Source organism: Centruroides sculpturatus, unplaced genomic scaffold, assembly GCF_000671375.1.
Source record: "Centruroides sculpturatus isolate CEXI.00-Female unplaced genomic scaffold, Cexi_2.0 scaffold80, whole genome shotgun sequence".
Lineage (NCBI taxonomy): Eukaryota > Metazoa > Arthropoda > Arachnida > Scorpiones > Buthidae > Centruroides > Centruroides sculpturatus.
The window spans coordinates 767,059-786,794 of record NW_019384552.1 but is presented as its reverse complement, the minus strand read 5'-3'; the positions used below and the strand labels follow the sequence as shown (position 1 = coordinate 786,794).

Here is a 19,736-nt window from a genome sequence, read left to right as displayed (position 1 = left end):
CACAGTAAGCAGGAGTTGTGGATTTGAATCCTGTTCCAGACCTATTCTTTTCTTCTAGTTTAATCTAAAATTATTTAATTGAATTATAATTATTAAATTTAATATGAGATGGTACCTAACACCTCCCTCTAGGGTCAAATTTATTAATTTATAATTATTTTCGCCAATAAATAGCCCAATGTTATACAGCAGTTGATGTAGTGTTAGAGTACTATAAATTTTGAATAAATTTGTTGGATCATTTGGACTTATGCAACTGGATTTTGTCACCCTAGATTTACAACAGGAAAGAATAGACACATCAAGCTACTGAAAAATCTAGAAGTCTGCATATGTTTAATAGATTGTTTGAGAGCTGACCACCACCTGTTTGCTTTTTGAAGGTTTTATTTAAAAATATTATTTATAAAATAATAGTTTATTTTTAAAATTTTAACATACATGGTCTGTTCAAAAAGTTCTGGAACACTTCAAATAGCATGCCAATGCAATTTGGCAACAATATATGGTCATGTGCATTTGGTAGCAGTGATCTTCCTTCATAACCTGCCAGTCACCATCTTATTCTGCTGCAATCAGTTTCTGTGCTATGGATTTTTATTTACATGCATGTAGAGGATGGTCTGTGATTTGCAAGAGCAGTTGATCAGCATCAAATTTTGCTGTAAACTTAAGAAAATGTTTACAGAGACCCATGAAGTGTTAAAGCAGATTTACAGTGATAAGTGTCTTACTCATATGCAATGTTATGAGTGGTTCAAGAGATTTAAGGATGGTTGGCAGTTAGCAGATGATGACCTATGGGAAGGATGACCATCTACATCATCTGACAATATATTGCATAAGTTTGTGAAGTCATGCATTCTAATCATCATTTGACAGTTCAGAAAATTGCCAAAGAGTGTAACATCTCAATATGATCATGCCATAGCATTCTCAAGAAAACATTGCAAGTGCATAATGTCAGTGCCATGACTCCTGACACAAAATCAGAGAGACACTCAGGTTGTCATCTGTCAAAATCTTTTGGATTCTGCCAATAAGGATGGAACCTTCATGAAAAGAATCATTATCAGTGATGAAACTTGGGTATATGGATACAATGTAGAAATGAAAAGGCAGTCATTACAATGAGTTGAGAAAATGTTGCCAACGTTGAAAACAGTGCAACAGGTTAGGTCAAAGGTGAAAATCATGTTGATGTTTTTATTTTGACATCAAAGGTAATGTGCATCATTCTTACCGAACAGACAAATGATGAATCAAAACTATTATCTGGAAGTACTAAAATACCAATGAAAAAGTGCCAGAAAAAACAGGCCTGAACTCTGGAAAAAACTTGTGGATCCTGCATCATGATAATGTGCCAACACATTCGTCTCTGCTAATTTGTGATTTCTTAGCTAAAACAGGAAACCTCCACTTTTCCATCCACCCTACTCACTTGACCTTGCTCCTGTAGACTTTTTCCTATTTTATATGCTGAAATCCACTTTGAAAGGATGTAGATTTCAGACAATTGAAGACATCAAAAAATTTGCAGAAGCATTCTGAATTTTTCTTCCACAAGTGATTCTGAAAAATGCTTAACAGGTAGTGCTTACAGAAATGGCAACACTGCTGGAAGCAGTGTATTGATTAATAAGGAGAGTACTTTGAAGGAGACAAGGACAATTACATGGTAGATACTCCAAACAATGGAGAAAAAATAGGTTCTGGAACTTTTTGAACAAACCATGCATCATGTGATAAGACATAGTAAAGACTATTGTGTAATTGCATGTGAAAATAAAATTATTTTCATATGCAATTACATGTGATATCAGATAATTATCACATGACTTCATGTCTTTGATTACTTTTGATCAATAAATCAAATGTTATCAATTCAAATAATCAAATAATTAATATAAACACAATGATTTAAAAATACACCATGCACAAAATCAACACCAGCACTGTGAAAAGAAAAATTTACTAATGTTTTCATATATATGAAATATACATCATCAGGTACAAATGATATAGAACAAAACGGCTAACAAATCAAATTTTTCTTTTTACAGTGCTGGTGTTGGTTTTGTGCATGGTGTATTTATACAAACCCAGTTTTAGAGATATAATGATTTAAAAAAATAGAGTATTTATAAAATAATACCCCATTTTTTTAAATTTTGGCATATTATTAGTCAATCAGTTATCATGTTACATGACATACTACAGGCTATCACATGACTGTCAGGTGAATATAGAATTATCAAAACAAGTAAAACGGCAAATGAGACTATGGTCTTGGAGAGTGCAAGCAATGCATGCACAAATCTCACACTTGTGCCTGTTTGTAGAAACAGTCTCAACATTTTGTATTTTATTTTTGACCCAGTTGTTGGTCCCCTGACTACCTACAAGTCTGGTTTACTTTATGTGTGCATGATTTGAGCACCAAATACTCTGTGCTAAATTGCAACTTCTGACATGTACTCCTTCATACCTCTAAGACAGCAATTCTCAACTTTCTTAGCTCTGTGACCCCCCCAAATAGTAAATATAAATAAAATTAAAATTTCGTGACCCACACCCACCCAAAGGAATAATAACAGTAAGCTTTACTATTACTAATTTGAATTTTGACTGTAATTATAAATGTAAATTTATTAAAATATTATATAATCATGTTGCACTAATTTTATAAACAGTATAAAAAATGTAATACAACTATTCCTATTATTTTATGTCACTACATTTATAGTGAGGGGTATGAACTGCATGTATGACGTGTACATACATGAGCAATTTACAAGTTTCAACTTGATGTGTATATGCTCTTTGTAATTTAATCTCCTCCTATAATACTCACTGTGAGAGCATGTTTGAACATGCATATGGATGCATTTGAACAAGTCGTGTTGTCACTAGTATAAAAGAGGTGCTGGCAGTCGCACCACTTCAGTTAAGTTTCAAATGTGAAGCGTGCATCAGGTGCTTTTATTTTAGTGTGCGGTCAACCTTGAAACTGAATTGTTTTTTTTTAATTTCTAATGTGAAATGGATAAATTTGTAAAAAAAGAAAGTGAGCTATCTACATCCAGTAAATTGGTTGGTAAAAAGACAAGGTTGTACAATGACAGTTATTTAAATTATAGTTTCACCTCATTGGATGGAAAGCCACAATGGTTGTTTGCTCTCAAGTTCTCTCAGATGAAAGCATGAAGCCATCAAAATTAGTTTGACACTTGGAAACTAAACATCCAGCTCATAAAAACAAACCCCTGAAATTCTTCGAAAGAAAATTACACACCTTGAAAAATCAACAAACTTCTATTTGTAAGTTAAACCATACTGATAAAAGTGTACTTGAAGCATCTTATCTCGTAGCATTAAGAGTAGCTATAATGTCCAAACCCCATACAATTGCTGTAAACCTCATATTGCCTGCTGCAATTGATATGGTCAGTGTTTTAATAGGTGTGGAAGAAGCAAAAAATTTGAAAAACATTCCGCTTTCTAATGACACAATATCAAAGCAAATCGATGACATGGCTGCCGATGTTCGCAATCAGATAATTCAGCAAGTGAGTTCAAGTGAACTTTTTAGTATTCAATTTGATAAATCAACAGATGTAGCAAACATGTCTCAGTTCTTATGTTTTGTGAGGTATGAATGCAATAGGGACACATCAATCAAAGAAAATACAGTGGAACCTCGGTATACGACCTTAATCCATTCCTAATATTTGGACTTATACCAAATAGGACATATACCAAACCAACCTTTCCCATAAGAAGTAATGTAAAAATGATTAATTCGTTCTCATGAAAAAAATTGGCTGGCTTTAAACACCTCGCTTTCCTGGCTAGTTCCAGCTTTATTTTTCATGAGATCAGCATGTACTTTTTAGATTTCTCGCAAATAATTGCTTTTGATACGCTGTCTCCATCACACTGTTTTTCAGTTATCTAAAGCAAAAGCAATTTCTCAACATGATCTAATGTCTTTTATCTCTGTTTAGAAATTGATTTAACCCCTTTCGCAACGTTAGCAGATTTAATAATGTCTTTATTTTTCGCGATTGTTGATATCGTCGTTCTCGGAATACGGTATGCAACAGATAAATCTGCCACTGCCACCTTCATATTCCTCAACAATCTCTTTTTTCAGTTCCATTGTGATTCTAGTCATTTTTTAGTTTTCTGTTGCTTTTCACTTGCCTTTTTGCAATTCATGATTAATAAAAATAACAAAATTTTACTTACAAATTAAAATCAGAAGAAATTTAACAAAAGTTATAAACTGTGGCACCGCGAATGTCTAGTTTATTCTAATACGCCAATAGTGATACTTGTTCATAGATGGCGCATATAATTCAATTAAGTCGTATACTGAACAAAAGTCGTATACCGAGCAAAATTTGTTTTCGTCCAAACAGGACGTATTCTGAATTGGATGTATTCTAAAGCAGACATAAACCGAGGTATCACTGTATGTTGTTTTGCAAAACAGTACCGGGTCATGCAACAGGACAATGTCTTTTTGATGTTTTTTTTATGAAGCTATGAGAAACTATACTAACATAGATAAGACAAAAAGTATTGCAGTACATAGTGATGGTGCAAAGATGATAACAGCAAAGAACAGTGGATTAATGAAAATATTAAGAGATTGTCTTATACCAAGGGCGGAATGGATGCACTGCTTCCTTCACAGTCATGCTCATCACAAAAATATGCTGGAAAATTTCATCAAATTCTTTGTAAAGCTGTAAAGTTGGTTAATTTTATTAAAAGCTGACCATTACTGAACAGGCTGTTTGCTACACTATGCAATGAAATGGGCAAAAATAAAGTCTCTTCTTTTCCAAACAGAAGTTAGATGGTTACCGTGAGAGAAAGTATTAACCCAGGTATTGGAATTGTGAGATGAATTAATAATATTTTTCCAGGATAAACAAACACCATTCTCACTGTTTTTACAGAATAATGCTGATGTATTTTTGCATTTAAATGACTTGAATGTGAATTTACAAGAACATGATAAAAACATTTTATTAATGACAGACAAAGTTCACGAGTTCATTAAGAAGCTTGATATCTGAATTATTTGTCTTCAAAGCAAAAGATTGGTTATGTTCCCACTCACTTCGGATTATATTGAGAAAAATTTGAATGAACAAGACACTATTATTCACCACAGTTTGGATTGCATGAAGATGCATTTGCATGCACTAAAAACTCAGTTGACAGAGTATTTCCCGGAAGATAAAAATGATTTCTCAAAGAGATGGGTACTGAATCTGTTTAGTGAAAATGTTGTTGCTGCTGCTAAGTTACCAGTTGAGATTCATGACCAGTTCATCGAAATGTCTGCCGACAAAACACTACAACTGCAATTTACATCTGAAGATTTAAGTATGTTTTGGCTTGCTCGTCGACATGAATATGAAAATTTAGTCACAGAAGCATTGTAAATATTAATCCCTTTCACCACGTCTTATCTCTGTGAAAAGAGTTTTTTGTCTATGGTTGCGCTAAAAACTAAATACAGGAATTGTCTTTTATCACTTGAAAACAATTTGCTTTTATGTGTTTCTAACATAAATCCACAGTATGGAGAAAATTTTAAATGAAAAACAAATGCAACCATCATGTTCATTTCTTTTCTTTATATATGTACTTATTGTAAGTAAAATGCTTATAAGTTTATAATAAATGATTTTTTCTCATAAAATGATTTCATTATTGTTTCGTGACCCACCTTTAATATCACCGCAACCCCCAGGTTGAGAAACACTGCTCTAAGATGTGCAGCCATTGATAACAGCATGATTTTAGAGACAAGACATAGTCTCATCAAAAATTATTCTATTATGAAGTTTTTGATTACTGAAAAATATTTGAAATACCATTAAAACAACCTGGTATAACCAGGTTGAAAAGTAAAGCTCAGCAAAAACATCTAAATAAAAGAAACTTTTGAAGTTGTGGAATAAGAATACTGGAACCAGATTTGACAGTAAGACTCAATATATGAATAAATTGCACATTACACAGACTATATTTAGTGTAAGGAGTCAACATTATCTTTTATTTAGTTATCATTATTATTTATTTTGGAGATGTTTTACTTTGTTTAAAGTAAATTCCACATCACCCTAAATTTGGAATTCTAAAATAATAAAATTTCTTACTGTTTGCATGACTGACACTTGTAACACCGATTTCACCAATATAACAAGGCATCTTGGATTAAGAAATCTCCAAGTGGAGTTAAAGAATTGTTTCTTAATGCTTTTGTGCTAATCTTAAAAAACTCAACCTTTTTTTTTTAAGATTGAAAAGACAATATTATAACCCTAAAAGATTGCATAGAAAACAAAATAACTGTTTGTGCATAAGTATGTAAATGAATTAGAATTGCATAGCTAATTGTGACATCACACCAAGGCATATAAAAACCAAGTGACAATGAAGAAGACAAGGTGAAGCTTCTGAGTGCAAGTGAAGAGTTTCAGATCAAGTGATGAAAATGAATTTCCTGGAATTTTTTGGAAATGTTTGACCACAACACATTCTGGTTAGGTTAGGTTACTTGGTTTCTTTTCAACATGTAATCATTTGTGAAAATTTGTTGCGGTGCTCGATACGTCAACATTTTCTAACAACTAATTTACTAAAAATAATTACTTTGTCAGGAACTTTTATTAATAAATCAGTCTTTTTTCAGAGTTATTTATTTTTACAAGAACTATTACTGTGACATTTTGAGTTACATTTTATGTTCTTTAAGTGACATTTGCATTTTTTTCTTATCAATACAGTATCTTTTACAGTGACAAATCATAAACCCTTGCTTACTTCCAGATGTTAACATGGATGCTGGCGAAGTGTGAAGTTGTGTTGACATCCTGAATGTTAATAAAGTTACTCTTAGAAATTGTAAATTCATTACGAGCATAAAGTTGATCGAGAAGATCCTTGTTTCTTAACTGATAGAGACCTGTGAGCACTAAGATTGGCTTTACTTTACCGCTAGACTTATTACACCACCAGAGGACATCAAATTAGATTTAGAAAACCACTATTTTATTTTCAGAATGCAGCTTACATAAAAAAATAAACGTAGCTAACAGAAAAGCTAACATACGAGACCAAAAAAACGGTGTCTACAAATTTGAATGTGACTGTACCACACCCAAATCTTACATTGGTGAAACTAGTAGGGAATTAAAGGTCCGTTTCAATGAACATATCTCTGCCATAGCACACAACAACAATAACTCAGCTGTAGCTGCTCACTGTAATAATGAAGGCTGTCAGATTGTAAAGGATATTGTCAAAATACTTAAAAAGGAACAAAATACTTATAAAAGAAGATGGTACAAACACTTAGAAATAATAAAAAAGAAAAAGAAAATCATGAACAACAACTCCGGTGAAAAATTACACGAATCGTGGTACACATATTTGACCAGGGAGCGTGGGGGGAGGGGAGAGGTGTGAAAATGGATAGGGACGAGGGTGACGGTTACCCTCTGTTTACTCTGTTCGTGTTACTGTGAATCTACTTATCATTTTGTTTTAACAATGTATATTTTTACTACTTCACTGTTTTACCAGAACCTCAGTTTATTATTATGTTATTGTACCAACATTACTGTTTTTTAATGGAAAAATTTTGTTTTACTGTGTGCTTAGTCTTTTAATTAATGTTCAACACATTGAATCCACATGTCAAATGTAAGTCCACATTCTGTTCATTTCTGTCAATCACGGTCTTTTTATAAAAATTGTTAACCACCTATTATTTCTGTAGCAAAAAAGCTGATGAGGGACTCATGTCCAAAATGCATTCTGAAAATAAAATAGTGTTTTTCTAAATCTAATTTGATGCCCTGTGGTGGTGTAATAAGTCTAGCGGCAAAGTAAAGCCAATCTTAGTGCTAACAAGCCATTCAGAAGACTAGACAAGAAGCGTATCATAGTACAGTATTCATTGATAGAGACCTGATGGATTAATGCTTGTAACAACAGCTAAAACATTTCTGGAAGCTGCATGTCCCCAATCAATATCGAGCACCCTAACTAAAACATTTGAACCAATTTCAACCTGTCCGAGTAACCTAGCCTAATCTAACCTAACCAGAACATGCCATAGTCAAATATCATGAAAGCTACAACACAAATTTCACTTTGTGGTCGTTTTTTTCGCTTAATGAATGATTTCGGTCTTTGAGCTTAACATATACTAATCATGTTTCAAACTAACCTGTTTGTGTCATTTTTGTCCATTTTCAAAGTCCAGACCTAGCAACTGACCAATGCTCTTTTTCATTATTGTTTGTGTAATGCTGTTTCATTAGATTTAACTCTGGGCTGTTGAATAATGCATTACAATAAGAAGTTTTGGATGATGTAATGTCACTATGATAATAAATTAAGAAAACATGCATCACCACAGAAAAAGGTCTGAGCTTTATTTTGTGCCTTACAGTCACTGCACCTACAATAATTTGGCTGAACATTAGACACCTTTACACAATATTAGCAAAGGAACTTAAGACACAAAATAAACCTCAATGCTGTGATGATGCCTGTTTTCCTGATTTATTATCACAGTGACATTGCTTCATTCAAAACTTCTGTAATTGTAGTCTGTGTAATGTTAGGTTATTATTCAGGTGTTGAGTCTTACTGTCAAATCTGGTTCCAGTATTCTTATGCCATAACTTTGAAAAGTTTTCTGTATTTAGACATTTTTGCTGAGCTTAACTTTTCAACTTAGTTCCTCAGATTTTTCTACAGGATTATAAAAATAGTTAGGCATGTAATATATAACAGGTGTGGGCAAGCAAGAGTTCAGTGGGAGTCGAAATGTAGGTTTTGCAAAATGCACCGGAGCTGCAGATCTGTACTTTTTTATTCTGTACTGCGATTTTATTATATAATATAAATATAATATAAAACAAATATTGATTTTTTAATAAACATATTTTCACAGAATTGTGGAAATAAAATTGTAAAAATAATAATAAAAAGCAGAAGTTAACACTTTCAGCAAGAGCCAAATGCAACTCAAAAAAAGCCACACGTGGCTCTCAGAGCCATATCTGCCCATGTCTGATAGATATATAATATAAAATTTGTAAATTAAAGAAATTTTTTTTTTATGTATTAAAACTAAAATTCCTTTATCAAACAAACAGCTAGATTCTTTCACAAACTATAAGGCTAAATAATTATTAAGCAATTTAGCAAAACACCAGCCTTCCATTTCTTGTTAAATATAGTAATTGAGGCAGACCATTAGTGAAGCCACTTCTAAAAGGCTTTCAGAACTGTGTTCATTCTCAAAATCTTTTTGATCAATTCTGATTAAACTTTGCTATTTCCCAATAATTGCAACTGAGCCATGCCTAACAGAATTTAGGCCAAGGAGTCAAAAATAAAAACAGCATTAGTGCACCTGACAGAAAATAGGTGTGAAAACGAACAGAGAGCAAAACAATCGATGGTGATTGTTTTGTTCTTGAATTGCATCTCCGTGTTGGCAAGTGCAAGGATCATCTCTCCCGTGGCTAGGTTAGCATCTTTTTGAGGCAGTAAGTGCACCTGTCTGCACCCATCAGATATAAGGATTGTCTCTTCTATGCCTAACAGGTGAAGGAATTGCTCCTTTCTTTTCATCACAACCTCAATTCTATCAAAATACAGCAAAGTCACAAGACATCCTAATTAATAAATTAATTAATTAATATAATTTAATTGTAAAATATTCTGAAAGAAAATGGCAAGTTGCTTCTGCAAAATTGCTTAGTACAGAAGACCCCCCTATAAAACAAGTTCATATAATGTGGATTCGTATAGTGCAGCGAAAAAATTGCAACCGTATTCGTATAAAGACGCTAAAAGAAACTTGTAAAATGCAATAAAACATCATTGCCGACTCGTGTCGCAACAGGATTGGTCGAATCTAGACCAATAGCGGATATTGTACAAATCGTTGAGTTTAAACAAGCAGCGGACCTACTAAAAACCATTTATTATTTAACATCCATAAAAATTATATTTATATTAATGATGTCTCCAAAGTTCAGCAAATTTTTTGCAGAAAAATAATTTATCAGGAAACACGCACCTGCTGTTCGATGTGCCACTCCATGACAAAAACAAGCTTAAGCAATGGAGTTGTTGAACGGTGCACACTCGGTAAGTAACCGTACAATTTTTGTTTATAGCATAGTTTATATGGATTATTCCCAAAAAATTATACGTATTTTGGAAATGTTGAGTCAAATTAGTCTAGAATCGATTAATTTTATGGAAGAAAACCTTTCAAATAGACATAGTCCGTAAACTGCATATGTGCCAAGCTGTGATTGGTCAAGTATTTAAGGACTCATAGAACATGAATTTCATAAAAAGTGGAACATATCTACTGCGTTATAGGGGGGTTGACTGTAATTATATAGCCTTTTAGTCTGATAAAAAATCTGGCTGTTTGTTTAGTATTTGAAATGATTATTACATTAGTTGTATTTATTACACAAAATTCCTTTAGTGTATTTTTTTAATAGTTAAAAAATAGAAAAAATAAAAAATATTATAATGCCAAGTTGTGTCAAATTTTCTGAGAAACAAAGTAACACAATTGATTTATTTCATAATTGGCTCCAATTTGAAAAAAATTATAGATCTATAAATTTCCACTGTCCATATATCTTTCCTTAATCTTGAGAAATGAGTTAGATAGATAAGAGACTAGACCGGATATGCAAACCTTAGGGGGTAAAAGGTTCCAATTAACTAATACAAACTTCTGAAGCAAAGTGGAAGTCACGTTATTTCAATTAAAAAATTCTCCTCTGAAAAGTTTTTGATAGATGATCTATTGTTAAAGGAAAAGTACATGGGCAAGTCACTACTAATTTGAGGTGAAGAGAATATATTTTAAATTAAATAAATTGAAAATATAATTAAAAGTTGCAGCCCAGCATTATAACAATGTGACAATAAATAATTGCTTGTTTAATAAAAATAGCAACTTTAGTAATGATCTCTTATATATATAAAAAAATAAAATGAAACCAACCTCACCTTTCTTTCTGTGATATCATAAACTTTGTTTGTTTTAGTTGAGATAGCATATTTCTGTCTTGGAACCTAAAATGTTTAAGTAATTAAAAAGGATGAAAAAATCACCAAACTTCACTGAATCTTAAAAATGCAAATAAAATCATCAAAATTATTAATTTCTGTTATTTAAATGCTTATTGGTTAAGCTATTAATTTAATTAATACTTTAAAAACTAAGTTATAGACAATTAAGTTATTCACAAAAAATACAGTGGGTGATCGGTTAATGAACAAATCGGATAATGAACACTTTTGCGAAAGATTTTTATGATCGGACAACGAACATATGTTCGGATAACGAACACTTCACTGAACAAACACAAGAAGCGACGTAAAATAACGAATACCGATTGGTCTTCCTTTGTCTTCAGGCAACAATTCGAAACTTTTCGGAGTGCGGGAGACGTTGACATCGACGTTTTACCCAGTATATACTGATCGGATAGTATTCCCCCGAACTTTGAAACTCTCTCTTGTAATTCCAGCCTTTTGTATTTCTGACAGAAACAATTCTTTTACGTTTTCTTCTGAAAATGCTGATTTATGCCAATATCTGCTATTAAAGATCTTTTGAAGAAGTAGGAAGATGTCAGAACAATGGTCTTAAAATGGCATCCAAACCAAGTTGAGGTTAATAGGCCTAGGGATCTTACAATGCTATTAATTACCTCTGAAAAATCATGAATAAGACAGAAAAGTAATCGACATTGGATAGATTCTTTAACCCCCACAAACAGAAAAAACATGACTAATAAAAATGCAAGACCGTGTATATATGTATTTTTATTATTACATATAAATAAATGTAGTAAAAAAGTATATACTTTTTTTATTTTGGGGGGTCTCCAGAACGAATTAATCAAATTTCCATAGGAACCTATGGTAAATCGATGATTGGTTAACGAACAATTCGGATAGCGAACAAAGTCTTGGAACGGATTATGTTCGTTAACCGATCACCCACTGTACCTATCTTGATTTTAAAAATAAAAAAGTTGAACAATTTTAGAACTTACATTTGACACAGAGTTTAAACATAATGGATAACCACATAATTTTGAAATAAACCTTTCAACAATAATATCTTCATAATCATTTCTATGAATATCTTTACACTAAAAATAAAAGAAATACTTTTTGTTACTTATACAAAAATCATGATTCATTATCAAAATCATGAATTCATTCAAATTCATTATTCTTTGTTTAATTATTTTTAAATTGAAATTATATATTTTATTCATAGGTATCATTATTCAGAGAATTATGTTACCTAAAAAAATAAAGAAATATTAATTTTAAATAAAGCATATAGAAATGTTTAAAATTTTATTTTCAATATGGAAAGAAACTGAAAAAAATCTATAAATATTCATAAACACTAGAAATTTTAACCAAATGATATAATTTTGTAAAGATAGCAAAATAATAAAATGAAAAACTGACATTGCCATTTAATAGGGTTACAGCAGCAAATATAACAAAAATAAAAAATAAAAAAATAATTTTTAACTTAATTTTTAAATGTTTTCTATTTTGTTTATGTTTAATTTTTGAATAAATTTTTTTCATATTTCATTTCTACAAATCTTCATAAATATGAAATTAAAAGCATTTTCCTAACTGAAAAATCTTGTTAGATACATAGTTGTATCATTATTAAAACTACATCTTTTAATTAAAATATTATCATGCCAATTAACAAGAATTTTTTAAACTATAAAATTAATTTTTTTCGGTTCAAATCTGAATGCATTGGAGGCAGAATAATGGCATTATATGTGATGCAGCTGGGCCTCCCTTCTGAGATTTGTTTGAATAACGTTGGATACCTCGGGTAGTAAAAACTTTTGTAAAGCGGGCTCCTTTCTGCATTCCCTCTAATGATTTCTGGATCTGCTATTGATATATGCTAATTTATTATTATAAAACCAGCATCCATTATGAATAAATGCAGGACTAATAAAAAAAAATTAATTTTAATTATATTATCATTTTAAACATAACAATTATTATAAACATCTAATACATCATAGGTAGCAAACCTTTTTGAGCCCACATGCCATATAGTAAGCATACTTAGCTTTAAAGATATTTATGTGTGCCAAAGCTTCAGACTTCAAATAATGATATTTAGAAAACTTAAACAAATATGCTTTAATTAGAATAAATGTAAAAAATCTGATTGAAAAAAAAATGATCAGGTGATAAACCAAAAGGATGATTGAAAAAAAAAAACAAATAATAAATCAAAATCATATGATATGTTATGTGCCAGATGATTTCTCCTTACATGCCACTTTGGGCATGCATGCCATAGGATTTTTATGGTACTGAAGTTTAAGATGAATATAGCTCATTTATTCTAACCTTGGACACCTCTTCTGTGAGAAATAGTTCCCTCTAAAACTTTAAATTCGTAAGAAACAATGATATGTTTCAAAATTATTTAATTGTCAGTGGTAGTAATTAAAAAAATGAAACTTACAAATAGAGAAACGGATATACGTATATACATTAAGACCCCACTTAACACTACCTCACTTAATGCTGATTTGATGTAGCGCGGACTGCTTGAAGTCTAAAAACAGCTCAAAATTTACACCTATTTAAATTATCGCGGCATTTCATTGATTCGTATATAATATGATTATTTACGAAGTCGAACCAATCAAAAAAAGGTGGCAAAAAGGTGTACTTTCTTTAAATCTATGTTTGTTTGATGCAATTTTGGAAAAAATATAACATCATGGATGCCATACAAAATATTGGCTTCTCTTTGCAAGAATTAACAGATAAATGCACGAACGAAGTGTGAAAAAGTTATGGCTGAAGGTATCCAAGAATTCTCAACGAGAAGAGCCTATTGCTGTATTGTTAGGTTGACCAAACTCAACCTAATCGATACAACAGGACTAGGAGATGCAGATGAACAGGATATTCAGGATTTACCACAGGTTTCTGGTGAGAGCCTTACCAACAACTACCTTCAAGAATTGGTAGAAAATGGAATTCATGTGGAACTGGAAAATAGAGATTCTGAAAATGAAAAACCCAAAAAATTATTCTACAGATTTCCTTAGTAAAAGTTTGGTAAGATAATCAAAACCGTTGATCAAATCGTAGTGAATAATCCAGTTTTTGAAAGGAGTGCAAGAGCAAAATGAGGCATTTTGGATGCGATCTTCTGCTACTGACATTTGCTTAAGAAAAGAAAAAAGTGACAATTGAAACTTTACAACTTTATCGCAAAAGAACAAGAATTTCAGGACCTTCATTACAAAAAATTAACTGTACATTTCTGTATGCACATGTATTATTTAACATATATTATTATACAAATTAATATAAAAATAACTTAAAATTAAAGTAAAATTTGTTTATTTTTGGTCACATGTTTCCTATCTGTATTTACTCTATGTTAAAACAAACTCATTTAACGCTATTTTGCTTAATGCTTTGTTGTCTAGGAATGCAATCCCCACGTTAAGTGGAGTCTTACTGTATATATATTTAACAGTTTTGTATTTTAATTAACTGTTTTCAATAGCAATATGCTCCGCCTTATTGTTTGTTTTTCACTGTTAATATGGCCAACATTAGTGATACAAGTGAAGGATTTAGTTGGAAATCAATTACATGAATTTAATTAATTGTTCAGGTGAATAAATATTTTTATCTGTTAGCGTAAAACTTCTTTGATGTTTACTTATTTTCACTAAGTTTTTGACCTGTCATGTTACAAAAATAAGAAACCATTGAAGGATGTATTTTGTCCAGCAAAGAGTAAAGGCAACCAAAATCTCTTCTAGCCATGCACTAGTTAGAGTAAATGGACTATAGTCTGGATACAACGTTTAAGAAGTTGATATCACAGGATATACAACTCTGTGCAGCTTTTGCAGCAATTTGAATCACCTATAAACCATTCTGTGCACAAATTATCAGCTGAAGTGTAAGGACTTGGAGAAGTTGGTGAAGTATATTTCTCAAATAAATCATAACTTTTTAATAAATTTCCATATTTGGAAAAAAGTTTTTTCTAGATGTCACATGTCTACAACTGAGTTGCCCAACTGTTGTCTATAACCCATTGCTACACTATCAGCTTAAGTCTCTGAACTGAGGATAAATGTTAACTTTGAGAGGGCAAAAGCTGTTCATACCATACATAAAATGCACCACATTAGATCTCTGTAGTTCCTCAAATGTTAAGGCTATTGTAAAGCCTTAAAACTTTTAATGCATCAATCACAAAGATGCAGACTCATTATTGTATATGCAGTTATATATACTTTTATGATACCACTTAGTGAGGGATGTCAGGAGGAATTTAAGAGAAGGTGTAGTAAGCTTTGTATACATATCACTTGGATAGATCTGATGTGATTGTTTATGTAAAATTTGTTTTTTATTTATCTATAAAAGGTAAATAAAAATTTATATTTTGTTTGTTTGTTGTTTGTTTTTATTTATATTTTTCTCATTTTTATCTTTTCTGTTAATAGTTCATTCCCCATATGAAACATCAATTTAAATGTTTAAATCTAAATTTTAAATCTGTAGCTCTATCAGAATATACTGGTTTAGAATGTTTTAAATAAAAAATTTTAAATTCGTGAATTGTTTTGAAATTTATTGGTTTCAAATATTCATTTTATGAAACATTCCAATCTTTGTTTTTGAGAACTGAAGAAGGCCTATTAATGAGGCCAAAAATGTTTCTCTCAGTAAAATACTACTGGAAAGTGGAAAGGTGTCAGTTTGTTACACACTTACTCACATAGACATTGCATCAAACATACATTTTTGTCTACTGAATATTTGTGTTCTTTTAACCTGCAATCTAAAACATAAATAGTAGAACTATACCCGAGTATCTCACAATTTTGTTAAACACAATTCTGAGTAAATTTTTCATCCAATGGAGAATTATTGTTTAAAACACAATGACAAAATCTGCTCAAAAGGGATCACCATTTATTTTTTCTGTGTTCCAAGAATACACACTTTTTTGGCAACTGGTTTTTCTTTGTAGGCTACTTGTCGCCGGAAGTTACAAAAAGTCCTTTTAAAAACACAAAACATATCCAATTAAAATTATAAATAATTTCTAAAAAAGGAAGTGTGTAGTCTTGGAACACAGAAAAAATAAATGGTGATCCCTTTTGGGCAGATTTTGTCTTCATGTTTTAAACAATTCTGAGTGTGATATTATAATCAATGATTGTACATGGAAATGATAGAAACTTACAAGGCCAGCATAAATAACACAGCTATCAACTATAAGAACAACATGCTATCCCCAACATGAAGATTGGATATTTATTGGACATTACTGGATATTTAATATTACATTCTACATCCCAATGCAACCATACGATCACCGACTGCTGATCAGACATTATTTGTTTTATATTTTAAATTATAACATTCAATCTCTTGTTCTAATCTGATATCTGTTTATGAATACATGTTTTTAATAAAATTTCCAGGACTATAACTGTAAAATTAATATATAATTTAAGACTTTCCCGTGATGGCACAATAACGAGTCTTTTGTGCCATCACAGGAAGGAAGTCCTGAAATGTTCTTCATAGTAAGGCAGATGAGCAGCCTCTAATAAAAAGTCGACTCCCTCATAAGACTGTTATTTTCCTGAGGTGAGAAAGAACATCAAAAGACTCGTTATTGTATAGTTTTAAACTGTATATTAATTTTACATTTTTTAACTTGATGATGATTGCTAAAAGCAATTGAAAATGTTCATTTTGCTCCATCATTTTGTGTTATAAGCTAGGTTTTTGGTTTTATAAGTGAAATCAATGATTGTAGTGGGTTCACTCCCAGTTAAGTTGCTCACATCTGTCCAATCTGAAATCTAAGCATGTACTTATGCATGAAGCCCTTAAATAGCCTTCTCCAGAATCTATGTATCTCTGCTATCTCCTTGATATAGCTAAACTCCTTAAGATAACTAACATGTTTGTGCAGTGAGTAAAATGAGTAAAAGCCTGTTTGACTAACAATCAAAATGCCACCAGCTTGTAGGCATAAGAGTCAGTAGAATAGGACAAATAAATGAGACATGAATCCAGTACAGCAGATGTGGCCTCTTCTGATAGTGGTCATGCTGCATAGTGCCAACATTGCCACTTGGCAATATTTTTATTAAAGTAGCAATAAAAACATTACTCCACTTGTTTCAACATTCAGTGTGCAATTGAATCACAAAATCACACATCATAAACAGAATATTAAGCTCCTGCACATCACATAGCTAGTGATTTCATGACATCATACAGAAAGTTTGAGCAGGAAAGTAGGAAGTGATGTTGAAAACCGAAAGCAATTTTCATGCTAATGTGCCCAGTGTCCATCCATAAGATTACCACCATGTTTTTGCGAGCTAAGAGACTTTCTTTTTGCTAATTGTGATCAAATTTGTTATTGAGAATTAGTCATTAAAAAAATTATTCAAAAGTGATTCCTATTTCTAACAAGTAACAACTTTTGAAAAGTAAGTTATTTTTGCTTTCCAGACTCCAAACTGATAAGGCTAGCAGCATCTGCATTGATTAGTGAGAAAAAACTGATGGCAACAAATAATTTGAAGTGGCAAAAAAATAAATAAATAAATAAAACTGGCAAAACAGTTTATAATTTTTAAAATTTTTCAGAGACTTCTGGAGAATAATATTAAAATATAAACAGTACCCATTAGTATCACTTTCCTGATCAAGCTTTAAAGTGAAGCTGTATGCAGTACTATTGACACAAACTAAAAAATCAACTATATTAGGTTTAATCCTCCAAATAATCAAGATATCATCTACATACATAACACAGATTATAATACATAGGAAAATATCTGGTAAAACTATAGTCTTGGGGAATGTATAACTAGTTTGCAGAGGTCTCCTGAAGGTGGCTACCCATCAGGTCATCTAGGTTCTGCAAAAAGGTCTGTTTAATGTATTTAAAGAATGAGAAGTAACATGTGTAAGTTCTAAAACCTGTTGCTGTTGATGGGGTGCCACTCCTACTTGTTCAAACAAGAACTCACACAAACCACAGAAGCATTGTTCTATACAGATAGAAGGGCACAAATAGACAAAATGAAAAACAGTGAAGAACTTCTCCATTAAGGCCAGATCTTTCAATCTCACAGCTAAGGTAGCTAGGTCCATTATGATAAACTAATAACCTCTTAAGTATACAGATCATGGATAACTTTTTCCAAAGAACATGTTGATTATATGCCTGGTTTATGAATATTTGTAAAAACAAAGAGTCTAGGGGTTTCAGAGATTTCACAACCACTTTATAACACTAATCTTGCTGAGGTGTTGTAATCTAAGAGGTTTAAAGATGAAATAAGTTCAGCATAAGGTTCATTAATTCATTCTTCATAAAGGTTAACTGAGTTAAAATTAGAATATTCATCAAGAATAACTGCATTTGAAATATCCTGTATGTTACTTATGTTAAAATCATTAGTTAAACAGGTGTCTGGATCTATTTAATTAATGAAGAATTACAGTGGGTGATTGGTCAACAAACAATCTGTTCCAAGACCATGTTCACTACCCAAATTGTTTAACCGATTATCGATTTACCATAGATTTTTATTGGAATTTGATTAATTCGTTCTGGAGACCCCAAAAAATAAATAAAAAATTATATACTTTCTTACTATGTTTATTTACACAGTAAACTAAAAACTAAGAACAATCTCTCTATTTTTTCATGAATGGCACATCTTTGTTTCTCAGATGCAATTTTCGTTATTCCTTTACCTGCTTGAGTCTTTTTGATTATATCTTTCTTAGCTAAGATTTTATTTTCTGTAGACCTATTGAAGTCATCTGCCTACAATATCAGACTTCTTCTGCCCACTGTCTAATCTTGGCTATTATCTGTTGCTTAGTTTCTACAGTGAACATGGTTCTTGACACTCCACTCTTTTTAGACCCATAATATTATCAGTTTTCTTAATTAAAAAGTTCAGAAAAGCACTTGCAAAATTTCAGAGAACAGAAATTAACTAGTGCAAGAAAGGTTATGTATATAACTGTGAAAGTCTCATTCCATAAATTATTCATAGATGCCATTAAAATATAGCTTTACAAATATTAAATGCAGCATCGCTTCTTCTTGTGTTTGTTGTCCAAACATAAAAATCTTTCACAAAAGTGTTTGTTGTCCGATTTGTTTACAGTCCGAACTGTTCGTTAACTGATCACCCATTGTACCTTTCTATGAGACAATACCTTTATCTGACTGGTCAGTTCAGCTTGATAGGGTAAAAAAAAAAAAAATGATACAAGCATTCACTTTTTACAATTACAGTAGAGCGTCGATTTTCCGAATCAATTGGGGACTGGGGTTGTTCGTATAACTGATATTTCGGATAACCGATTTATGTACGAAAAAATAGTTTAACGTATCCTATGTTGAAATTTTTCTCCGTTGCATGTCGCTTCGCGTTGAATTTTCGTCGATGTCAAGCCTAACGAAGACTATTGTATCATTAAAAATTACTTTTTGTTTTGTACAAACAAAATAAATATATTGAAAAATATAAAAACAATAAAAAATTATT

General features: G+C 31.5%; 1 protein-coding gene across 3 annotated transcripts in view; it reads right to left on the bottom strand.

Moving 5' to 3' along the window:
* The window catches only part of LOC111623705 (putative RNA polymerase II subunit B1 CTD phosphatase RPAP2 homolog), an 80,250-nt gene that overhangs the window by 39,016 nt on the left and 21,498 nt on the right, over window positions 1-19,736 (bottom strand). For all 3 annotated transcript variants that reach the window (XR_002756467.1, XM_023366388.1, XM_023366387.1), the window contains exons 3-4: window positions 12,147-12,245; window positions 11,092-11,157 (exon numbers count right to left, since the gene is read on the bottom strand). Coding sequence is in view for 2 of the 3 variants with exons in the window: in XM_023366388.1 (XP_023222156.1) it covers window positions 11,092-11,157; window positions 12,147-12,245 (165 nt within the window). In the remaining variant the exon portion in view is untranslated. The remainder of the gene's footprint in view (window positions 1-11,091; window positions 11,158-12,146; window positions 12,246-19,736) is intronic.